The sequence below is a fragment of the Podarcis gaigeae genome (assembly GCF_964106915.1).
Source record: "Podarcis gaigeae genome assembly, chromosome: 3".
Taxonomy (NCBI): Eukaryota; Metazoa; Chordata; class Lepidosauria; order Squamata; family Lacertidae; genus Podarcis; species Podarcis gaigeae.
In genome coordinates, this window is record NC_139680.1 from 110,683,758 (window position 1) to 110,696,065 (window position 12,308).

The following is a 12,308-nucleotide window of genomic DNA, read 5'->3' on the forward strand; positions in this document are numbered from 1 at the left end:
AGACAGATGATATATCTTAGCAAGCTTGACTGGGGTCATGTACCACCGGTATATCATTTTCATAATATTTTCCTTCAAGGCACTACATGCCGTGAATTTCATTCCAGTGTTCCATAACTTTTCCCAGTCTTCAAACATAATGTTGTGCCCAATGTCCTGTGCCCACTTTATCATGGCGGATTTGACTGACTCATCCTGTGTGTTCCATTTAAGCAGCAAGTTATACATTCTCGAAAGCAATTTATTTTTTGGTTCTAACAATTCTATCTCTAATTTCGATTTTTCCACCTGGAATCCCACCTTTTTGTCCACTTTAAAAACTTCCTGAATTTGGGCATAATGCAACCAATCTCGCACCTTGTATTTTAGTTTTTCCAAGCTCTGCAACCTCCAATTGTCTCCAATTTTTTCAATTATCTCCCAATATTTTGGCCAATAGGCCTCCATGTTAAGTCTCTTACGTGCCTTGGCCTCCACCGGTGAAAGCCACCTCGGGGTCTTACTCTCCAATAAGTCTTTGTATTTCATCCAGACCATAAAAATTGCTCTTCTGACAATATGGTTTTTAAACCGTTTGTGAACTTTAACCTTGTCATACCACAAATATGCATGCCACCCAAACGCGTTATCAAACCCTTCCAGATCTAGGACATCAGTGTTCTCCAGCAAAAACCAATCTTTCATCCAGCAGAAGGCTGCAGGTTCATAATATAACCTCAAGTCTGGCAGGGCAAATCCCCCTCTTTCTTTCGCATCAGTTAATATTTTAAACTTTATTCGGGGCTTTTTGCCCTGCCAAACAAGCTTAGAAATATCCTTCTGCCACTTTCCAAAACATTCCACCTTGTCCACGATCTGTAGGGCCTGAAACAAAAATAACATTTTCGGCAATACATTCATCTTTATAGCTGCTATTCGGCCTAACAAGGAAAGTTTCAATCTTGACCAAATTTCCATATCTCTTTTAATTTCGGACCAACATTTCTCGTAATTATCTTTAAATAAATTCAAATTTTTGGAGGTCAGATATACCCCTAGGTATTTCACTTTTTTAACCACATTTTATTCTGTCTCTTTCTGGAACTCATCTATTTCTGTGGGTGTCAAATTTTTTGCTAAAACCTTAGTCTTTTGCTTGTTCAGCTTAAATCCCGCCACTCGACCAAAATCAGAAATTATTTCTAAAACTCTTTTAGAACTAGACTAGAGACTGGCTCCTGTAATGTTAATACCAAGTCATCTGCAAATGCTTTCAGTTTATATTGTTTCACTCCGACCTGACTTAGTTGGTCTTTAAGGTGCTACTGGAAGGAATTTTTTTGTTTTGTATTGGATTGTTATAGGTGTACATTCTTTGTTTAAACAAAAAAAATTCCTTCCAGTAGCACCTTAAAGACCAACTAAGTCAGTTCTTGGTATGAGCTTTCGTGTGCATGCACACTTCTTCAGATACACTGAAACAGAAGTTTCCAGACCCTTCTATATAGTGAGAAGTTGGGGAGGGGTATTACTCAGAAGGGTGGTGGGAATGGGTGATTGGCAGATAGCTGTGATGAGCCTGTTGACGACTCTTAACGACTGCAATAGGTCTTACAGGAAGAAGCAAGGGGTGAAAAGGTGAAAAATGGCTTTGTCATGTATAATGAGATAAGAATCCAAGGTCTTTGTTCAGGCCAGGTTTCTCCATGGTTTTAAGTTTGGTGATAAGTTGTAATTCAGCAGCTTCTCTTTCCAGTCTATTTCTGAAATTCCTTTGTAGTAAAACAGCTACTTTGAGATCTTGTATAGAATGTCCTGGGAGATTGAAGTGTTCTCCTACTGGTTTCTCTGTCTTGTGATTCCTGATGTCCGATTTATGTCCGTTTATTCTTTGGCGTAAGGTCTGGCCTGCTTGTCCAATATAGAGAGCTGAAGGACACTGTTGGCATTTGATGGCATACACAATGTTAGACGATGAGCAATTAAATAGTCCCGAGATGGTATGTGTGATGTTGTTGGGGGCAGTAATGGTGTTGTCCGGGTGTATGTGGCAGCAAAGTTGGCATCTGGGTTTATTGCAGGCTCTGGTGCCAATACAAAAATGTGATAACGAAACGTAACTTTAAAATAAGCAACTTATATCGCATAAAATAATATTCAACAATCCATTAGAATAGCATTGAATAATATTAAATATCAGCATATAAAAATTAAACAGAAATCCACTCTTAACAGTTATAATAAATAGTTTCTAAACTTTAATCAATAAAACAACGGCAAGTCACAGTGCATAAAATAATACAATACAAATTGAGAAGCAGAGACTGGAGGGTGGGGCAAGGTGAAGTCTCTCCCCTCACAGTCTCCCCTCCATAACTCTGACTCTTCTCCAAACTGCAGACCCAGACTTGCCCACAAAACCCACACTTTTTGTTCCCAGCTTGTCCCCCTGGCAGTCCGTACCTGACCAGATTCTTCTTTCAAATGACTGGGGCTTCTCCTTCCAAGGACACCTGCATGGTTTTGCCTCTCCCTCTCTTCAGATTCCCCCTAATTATATGATACCTTTGCCGTAACCCCTTGGCTCCCCGCCCCCAAATGAAAGAAACAGATTGGATCTTCAGAGAACAAATAAGCAGACTGAGTTATGGCGAATGAAGTTGTCCAGTTGTGCAATGGAACTTGCCCTCTTTCTCCTCCCTCTTCATGAGTGTTTTCCCCAGCCCACTGGAGCAGATTTGCAAGGGGTGGTGATGGCAGGGGTGCAGGAAGAAGAGACGGGAAGGAAGCTCCATTGCACAAGGGATATTCCTTGCAGGAATTGGATGACTTCGTTGGATGCAACCCACTGTTACAATAGGTTACGTGGCCACGCTGAGAACTCAGGTCTTGGCTGTTTTGTTTTGAAACGTCCTTACTTGCGGATGGCGTTGGAATCAATGCATCAGGCCCTTTCAAGCATCTCTCCCTCTAATTGCAAACTTGGATGGTGAGCTCCCACAGGAGTTGAACCTGAATGCCACCACTAAGTAGTGGTGAGAAGGAAGCAACAGCATGCTCAAGAGAATCCTGGGATGTGCAGAGTTATGAAAAATAATTTTTAAAAAATCTCTAAAGGACAATAAAATAAAATATATATCTCCAGATGGCCCAGTAATGACTGTGTATGCTTAGTAGACAGTGTGTTGAGTGTGGAAAATAAAAATGGAAAGCTGGTTTGCTCTGCTTTGAGCTCTTTCCATCTTATAGTAATCCAGGAGAAGGATACGGTTGCTGGCTAGTTGGCGTGCTCCTGTTAGGCGTCGCGATACGCGGCAACATTTTGTTCCAGGTCTCGCTTGTCTTACACTGTTGGTACAGTGCATTCTGTGTCCTGGAAATGTCAGCACATCCTAAACTGAAAAGTGTGTTAATCCATTTGCAGAGCCCTTTGCAGTGGCTTGCTTCGCGCAACATGGCAAGCTGAACTATGGCTTACTGGGATTGTTCAAATGGGTGGACTCCCTAAGACGCATTTGCAGCTGTTTTACTCCACCCTGTTTTGTTTTTAAAAACTCCTGAGCCACACTGAGGAGAGCCAAAGTTTGACCTGGTATGTGATCTGAACCTGGAATCATGGCTATACACTAACCCAGAAATATTACCTCTGGTTAAGTACTTTGCTTCAGAATAAGAACAGAAATCGTGCTCCAGCAGCACGGCAGCAGCGGGAGGGCCAATTAGCTAAAGTGGTGGTTCAGGTTAAGAACAGTTTCAGGTTAAGAATGGACCTCCGGAACGAATTAAGTACTTAACCCGAGGTACCACTGTACTTAGTCCTTGAGAACCACGAGTTGCAGCTAACATTTTTTGCTTGGCTTACCATGCTGTGTGAACCAGGTCAGTGAGACACAGTGAGATCCTTTAATTGAAGCCACTCGTGTATTTTCAAGAAGTCTACTGGAAACTACTAAGAATTACTTTTTTAAAACATTTGTATCCCATCACTCTTCAGATAACTTAGGTTGATGTTCATGGTTCCCCTTCTACATACCTTTTATCTACAGAAACAATTCTGTGTGGGTTGGTAGCAATTCAATTTTTCTCATAGCAACTGGCCTCAGGTTGCTCTATAAGGTTTATGGCCAAATCCAGATTTGTCTTCTCTAGATTTGTCTTCTCCAGATCCAGCTGTCTGCCCACTGCATTGGTTGTCAAAGTCACCAGATTCCTATAAGAAACTACGTTGCACAGAGTAAAATAACAACAAGCTAGCAATGAGCAAGCTGCTACTTGCCTGTGCTGAATGTTTCAACTTTCAAAAATAAAGTGTTCTAAAAAGTTGTAACATGATTTGGGAATTCAAAAGATATCTTTGTTAAATGAATATGATTTAGTTTTGCTTGGTAAGTAGTATGTGTGTAAAATTGCTTAAAAATCATTAAAATGATTGCAAAGTATTTGCAGTTATATATTAATATTATTATTTAGCCTTACCTGGATTTTTCAGAAATATAATTTTAAAATTATTTGGTTTTCTGAAAGAATTTTATGTGCTTCTTCATCAGATGTAGACTTAACCAAGCTAAATATCGTCCAGTCACTAAAATAATAGCAGATTTGAATTCCTGGCACCCAAAAACATATTTGTCAGTGCTGTTTAACCTGTTCAGTTTCTGCTTTCGGAAGGAGAGAGATGTGTCTTGCCACCTTCTTGAAAGAGATTAGTTTCCTCCCAGCCAAGCAACTTCTCTCTTTCCCTGACTTGATGCATTCTTTCTTGAAGACCACCCCACGCCCAGGTTCTGGCCTCGAGTCTTAGCCTCCTCTCCCCACACCCCACTACAGTCTTGCTTTTCACACCTCTGCAAGCATCTGCCATCTGTATCCACTCCTCTTCTCACCAGCCAATATTTGTATGTGCCACTTATACGGAGGAACACATGCCAATCCTCATAAACCACAGCAGCTGTAGTTCCAGAGCCTGCAGCAGCCATCCAGGCTAGATGCCAAGAATATCTTCCATGTTGTCCCTTGGGGTTTTTAAATGCTGAGTTTCCAGAAGCTGGAAAAGGAGGGAGAGTCTCTCTCTCTCTCTCTCTCTCTTTCCCCTCCTTCTTACAAACAATAGGAGCATTCAGACAGCTCCAACAATGCGGATTGAAATTTAGGTTTCTGCTGCATCTGGTTGGCAAAAAATGTTTGCTGGACCATTAGAAGCCAAGGAGAAGCCATTGGAATCATAGAATCATAGAGTTGGAAGAGACCACAAGGGCCATCGAGTCCAACCCCCTGCCAAGCAGGAAACACCATCAGAGCACTCCTGACATATGGTTGTCAAGCCTCTGCTTAAAAACCTCCAAAGAAGGAGACTCCACCACACTCCTTGGCAGCAAATTCCACTGTCGAACAGCTCTTGCTGTCAGGAAGTTCTTCCTAATGTTTAGCTGGAATCTTCTTTCTTGTAGTTTGGATCCATTGCTCCGTGTCCGCTTCTCTGGAGCAGCAGAAAACAACCTTTCTCCCTCCTCTATGTGACATCCTTTTATATATTTGAACATGGCTATCATATCACCCCTTAACCTCCTCTTCTCCAGGCTAAACATGCCCAGCTCCCTTAGCCGTTCCTCATAAGCCTTTGCTGCTGCCATGGTGGACTCTTCTTAGACACGTGGACCAGCTGAGACCAGCTCAGCCTGATCTCCCGCAGGTCTGGAAAACCAGGGGCAACCTTCCAGTTATTCTCCCGACTTTTTACCTTGCTTTACAGCATGCTCAATTGGCTAACAATACGAGATTGTTGCAACAGCTTACTTTAAAAAAAAAAAAAAGCTTTAGCAACAAATCTAAATGGTGTTACAAACCAAACCCATCCAGTAATATTCAACAAAGTTAAATGTAACAGAGACCAATAGATTATTTCAACCAGCCACCAGTTATTTGGATGCAAATTTAGCCCCAGCAACCCCACTAAAAAAAAAATGCTTTAGGAAGTTTACAGGCTATGGACATCTCCCTAGGAAAGTTATTTCTAGATTTGAGGAGCCACTACAGAAGAGACCATCCCCTGACTCATAAGGCCTGCTTCAGTTTTTGGTGGTGTCTTCACAGAGGGCCTCTCTGGTTGTAGAGTAAGAGAAAAATGACTTGGATCCTCATAGGTCACAACTATGAGGGCTAGAAATTTCGTGCATTAAAAACAAACCAAATCTACAAGACACCAGCTCTCTCCATCTTCAGCGCAATGTGGTTTGTGCGCAGAGGAACTGTATACTTGTGAGAAATAGTATTGGCGCCTAGGGGTTGTATTTAATTTTCCAAGCCTTCATAAAGCACAGTTTATGAAGCGGTGGACGAACGCCAAAGCTCCCCCCCCCCCCCCAAGTCTCATGCTGTTTTCAAATCTGCTCTGGAGAGTTGCAGTGGGACCCAAAGCCAACATAGGAAGTGTGCTGAGGAGAGGGGAAGAATTTTTTGTTGCACAAGGAGAAATCCTTACACTGAGGTAACCTTAGCCATAGTGCTACATTGAATATGCCCCACAAACACTTGGGTTTTAACCTTAAAATATCCCAGGCTGGGTCATCCTTTTACATCCAAAAAGGAAAAAAAATGCAGCTGAGTTCCATTACCTGGTCTGAAATATACTTAGAATCAAGAGTGGATTTCATGCTCTTTATTCAGCTCATAGTGCTGAGGAGGAATGAAAGACCCCTCAAAGTATATGTTTTATATACATTATTTACACAATTCCGGAATTCTCCTGTAGGCCAATCAGGTTGTGGATTGACTTTCACCTGGAGCTGGATTGGGTGACTCCTGCAGACCAATCATACTGCTGCATTGTTCTAGGACCAATCAGACTGCTGCATTCTGAATCCTATTGTTCTAGGACCAATCAGACTGCTGCGTTTTGGATCCTATTGTTCTAGGACCAATCAGACTGCTGCATTTTGGATCCTATTCAACTCAGTACATAACATGGTCCATTTTTAGGAGTTGATGGAGAATTGTTTTTAAAGAGCTGCTGTTTTGAGCCTCATTTGTGCCTACCTAAAACTTCGTAGACCTTGATTCTTCTTTCTCCAAATGTTTTGTTGTTTCCTTCCAATTCAGGGCTTTCCTCTACAACAGAAAGAGAGAAGTGAAATTTGTATTGTAACGATTGTTTTAACAAAGCGGGTCTGGGCATATAAATCCTGCGGTGATTTTAGTATGTGCATTTCACTGAGAAAATTAATGGATGTTTCTCTCTCCTCTCTCCCCCCCCCCCCCCGTTTTTCTTCTTTCCCTTCTCGTTTTTGCTATCTCTCCCTCCCCTCCATCTCCTCCTTTCTCGACCCCTTCCTTCTTTCTCTTGCGCCTCTGATTGGCTCTCCGCCACTTGCTCTGTCTGCTTAATTTAGGAGTGGGGCACTTATCAAAGGAGCCACAGGAACAGTCTCGCGGTGTGGGAGTCCTAAGAGAAGTGCTCCCACACCACGGGACCATTTGGTCAGTAGCGCGACTGTCCCGGACAAGCCAGGGCAATTGTAAGCCATACAGTTTTATATTTAGGACACGAATGAATTGTACCTTGGATGAGAAAGATATTTATATGCGCCAGACTTGAATCGCTTTAACCAAGCAGGCCATATTGTTGATGGTACTTCTGATGTCTGCAGTTGTTTGATGTTACTGATATGTGGGGCATTGCAAAAAGCCTTTGCATTTTGCCTTTTACCTAACACCTGATTTGTATCCCTTGTTTTAAGCATCCGACTGTTTTGAATTGCATGGCCGGGTGCACAAATAACCTCTGTGCTAACCAGTGGGGAAGTGACCCTTAAACAGAAAGTTAATTGCACATTAATTGCTCATTAAAGGCACATTAATTGCTCTGCTCTCTCCCCCTGCTGCCTTTCTCTAATACAGCGGTTCTCAACCTGTGGGTCCCCGGATGTTGTTGGACTACAACTCCCATCATCCCTGAGCACTGGCCTTGCTAGCTAAGGGTGATGGGAGTTGTAGTTCAGCAGCATCTGGGGACCCACAGGTTGAGAAAGGCTGCTGTAATACAACCAACGCAGTACGGGCGTCCTTTTTTGGCAAGCATGCCTCAACTCAAATATGAAGTATTAAGCGCCACTCTAATACACCTTGCAGAATATATGCAACCCCACCAACAGTGCTTTGCTGTATCTATTCTGTTGGCCTACTGTGTCTGACGAAAAGGGTTGCCTCCTGGGCACTAGCCTGTCTCATGAAAAACACCTCCAGCATTTCCCTGTTCAGACGTTATTATCAGATTTCTTTGTGATCCTTTTATGCTGCATACAAACGATAGGACCGCCGCACCTTCCAGAAGTCGCTTATGCTATTGACAATACTAACTACTAGCTGATATGTGACTTACCTTTCAAAATGGCTCCCATTTTTTTTTTTTTTTTTGCATCGCTACTTGAATTCTTGAGACTAACTGGTTTATGTAAAGTTTGTGTGTGCAGAAGGTACTTTTAAGAGAAATGCTTAAATTGCTTTATGGATGTTCACACGTTAAGTTTATTTGCTGCTTTCGAAATGCCGCCCATGCAGTTTTTGATGGTGACAGAGGACAGAGGGGGAGGGTTTGGGTGCTATGGCAGTGTGCACCTACTGGAGCTTGGACCAGCTCATTTACCCCTTTTGAGGAAGGAATATAATCCCGTGCAAGTCTTGGGCTCTCACACAGCCGACTCCACCCCTGAAGAAAAATATAGAAAGTGAGCCATTCTGTGCTGCTTCATCTGTCCCTGGAGAACATGGAATGTGCCGACAGGTGGACAGGAAGTGTCTGTCTGTCTGTCTAGCCCTCTATACATGAGAGATGCACAGCCTTGGTGTTTGCATGGATGAAACACCTGTGTGTTTCATTTGAAGAGAGCTTTTACCTCCCTATCTCCTCTCTGTTGCTGCTGTGCCATCTATATAAACGGCACCTTACAAAGTTACTGTTCATGGCTTGAGTTCGTATGCAACAGAAGGAGCTAACTATCCTGAAATGAATCCTTGTTTGGGGCACACAACCGTAACTGTAATGCATTGAGAATGGGACTTAGTACGAAAAAAGAAAGTTTGTGCTTGGATCAGATGTTTCTTGGATAGGAAAGAGTTTTGTAGTCCTAGCTAACTGACTCATTGGAGAAACGAAGCCAGCCATGCTGGCTTCCTTTGTTCTCAGAGTGAGATCCAAAGGGCAGCATCTCAACAACTTCAGTGTCTGAAAGGAAGGTGTGGGACGGAGGCAGACATCAGAGAGGGTGCAACCTGAGAGCTATCAGTGTAAGCTTCAAAGGAAAGGTCAGCACAGAACTCAAAGGGCAAATAGAGTTTAGGAATCTGGAGGTCTCCCACTCTCACTGTCTTGACCGCCATGCAAACCTTTCCAAGCAAACTGATCTGTTTCCCGCTTCCAACAGTTGCATAGGTAATGTGGGCAGCTCAGGATAAGCTAATACTACAAAATGGACAATGGGAGAACTTAAAGAAGGAACAACCCAGATATTTTCAAGTGTGGGCTGGTAACAAATATTCTGCACTTGCTTCTGCCTGCACAATATGGAAGTTTTTTTCCAAAACATTCTTGCTGCCATGATCACGGGGAGCCAGCTATTCAGAAGGCACAAGTCTGCTGCTCTCATGCCAGCTTCTGCCAAGCCACATTGATTGGCTCAGTACAGAATGAAGTAGCCAGAAATGAGAGCAATTATTGGGGGGGCGCCGCGCGTTATTTTCTCTATAAAATCCATGATCGCTCCTTGTCAGTGCAAACTCAACTGAGAATTCCAGAAAACCACTCCCTCTTGTTCTTGTTCTTTCTCTTGGCAAAATCGTAAGATTGGTGTGTGCAATGATTCCTTAGCTCAGGCAGGTGTATACATTCTGAGGACTATAATGCTTCTGATTTCTATCAGGCTCCCTACAGAAATGTCTCACTTTGAGCTGGTGCAAGTCAGTCCTTTGTGACATTTTTCAGTACAGCCGAGGCTTCTTTTGCGCAGAAAGGAAAGTCTGTCATTGTATGCAATAGTTACAAGCCAGTGAAGTAGTTAGACAGCCTGGCCCAGAATATTGCTTTGTGTTTTGGCATTGCTCACAAGACTGTCCGCTATTTGTATTTCAATGCACACCAGAGTACGCTGGAAACGATGAAGAGACAAGTTCCTTCCTTCGTAAAAGCAGAGTCCGCTTGCCCAGAAGTGAGATGTAATCAACTGATGCACTGCAACAGCCCCACACAGCCAAAGGGCTGGTCATATTTCATTGATCCAATTTACTTTTTTAAATTGATAAAATACTGCCAGTAAAGCAATTTGAAAGAGATTCCTCTGCCAGCTACAAATTCCAAAAACAGCCTGCCAGGAGAAATACCTTCCAGATCATCCAAGTTATCAGCAAATTCAGGCAGGGGGTGAAATCTATAAGCAGCCATAAGCTCCCCTGTATTCCCCTTTCCTCCTTGAGCATCATCGTGAGGAGCTCCAAAGTTTCTCCTTCTTGAGATAATTAAAAAAAAAAAACTTTACAAAAGAGAAGAAGTTTCTGCTTCCATTTCCATAAACCACAGTTTGGCATGTCATCCAAACCCTCAGGTGATATTAATCTTAACTATGGTTAGTTGAATCAAGCCAGCTTCATAAACTGTGGTTTGAAGTTGGCCTCTTTCAACTGGACATGATTAAAAATAACTGAAGTTAATCTGAAATCAAAGTGAGATCTTCTGGACTCCTCTTTGATGCTATTCCAGAAGAGGCGAGGGAGCCCAAATTCACGATGGGAGCCTAACAGTGCAAAACTATGGATATTTGTTGTTGTTGTTTAGTTGTTTAGTCGTGTCCAACTCTTTGTGACCCCATGGACCAGAGCACACCAGGCACTCCTGTCTTCCACTGCCTCCCGCAGTTTGGTCAAACTCATGCTGGTAGCTTTGAGAACACTGTCCAACCATTTCGTCCTCTATCGTCCCCTTCTTGTGCCCTCAACCTTTCCCAACATCAGGGGCTTTTCCAGGGAGTCTTCTCTTCTCATGAGGTGGCCAAAGTATTGGAGCCTCAGCTTCAGGATCAGTCCTTCTGGTGAGCACTCAGGGCTGATTTCCTTAAGAATGGATAGGTTTGATCTTCTTGCAGTCCATGAGTCTCCTCCAGCACCATTGACTCTGAAGTAAATCTGTGTTCAATAGTGCGCTTAGTATTACAATGAAAATGGGCCAGTGGGAAATCTACACCACAACATATTGGTGTGTGTTTTGGGGAATATTCAGTACAGTTCCAACCATGCCCACCCTATCAGGTGAGTGAGAGAGACGGTGCTCCTGAAATAGCAAGGATCCTACTCTTGCACATCAGTGTTTAAGAAGGAGACAAACATCTTGGCTTGAGCAAGCCCATTCATCACTGATCTGCTATGCCAGGACCCACGGCAAAACAATTGGTAGCTTGAAAAGAAAGGTCCCCTAAATCCTCTTCAGCTCTGATTATATTAATCTGCTTTTCTGCTTGCTCATATTTGCAAGCGGAGTCAGAGTGACACGTGAATGCAATAAGTAGCATTCAAGTAGCAGAACTGTTTTGCTGGAGAATTCATGGTTTCGCTATCCTTGGTAAAACAAGTGTCCAGTGATCCAAGTCCCCTTGGGTATTATTTTTTCACCCTTCCTCTTTCAACAAACCTGTCCTCACTTAGCCTTCTGTCTCCAACAGAACAAGCTCTCTGCTTTTACTTGTCCTCTCCAACCAAACTGCACTGGTCAATTTGCCATCTTCCCCTTCTTACCTGGCTTGGCATTTTCTGTTTCTCAATCAGGGTTCCATAGCCTTTAACTTCTAGTAAGTCCTCTGGCTGAAACAGCATTCATTCCATGCAGAACAATGTTTATGCCTAGCTCAAGCTATTCCTGCTTCAAATATTTTCTTGTAACTTGTGCCTCTTCACTGCTAATTCGACTAAATCCTACTCAGGTCTCTTTCGATCTACACTTTGAAGGGTGACTCATATGAACATATTCCCCATGATTACTTATTTAAATTTTGGGGTTTGCAAATCCAGTTTCCATTTTAGTTCAGTTCCTACTAGTCCCTTGTTGGTTCACTGTATAACCTGGCCCAAATGGCTGCTGAGCTGCAATGCTAGCCATTATATGGGTGCACTAAAAGGACCCCTGACCATTAGGTCCAGTCGTGGCCGACTCTGGGGTTGCGCGCTCATCTCTATAGGCCGAGGGAGCCGGCATTTGTCCGCAGACAGCTTCTGGCTCATGTGGCCAGCATGACTAAGCTGCTTCTGGCGAACCAGAGCAGGGCATGGAAACACCGTTTACCTTGCCTCCGGAG

At 43.0% G+C, this 12,308-nt stretch overlaps 1 protein-coding gene across 6 annotated transcripts in view; it reads left to right on the forward strand.

Annotated features, from left to right (window-relative positions):
- EML6 (EMAP like 6) overlaps positions 1 to 12,308 on the forward strand; it is a 167,578-nt gene that overhangs the window by 122,290 nt on the left and 32,980 nt on the right. The window contains exon 29 of one of the 6 annotated variants that reach the window (XM_083732978.1): positions 7,365 to 7,490. The exons of the other annotated variants lie outside the window; for them this stretch is intronic. Within the exon in view, the coding sequence (XP_083589104.1) occupies positions 7,365 to 7,490 (126 nt within the window). The remainder of the gene's footprint in view (positions 1 to 7,364; positions 7,491 to 12,308) is intronic. 6 annotated transcript variants of the gene reach the window in all.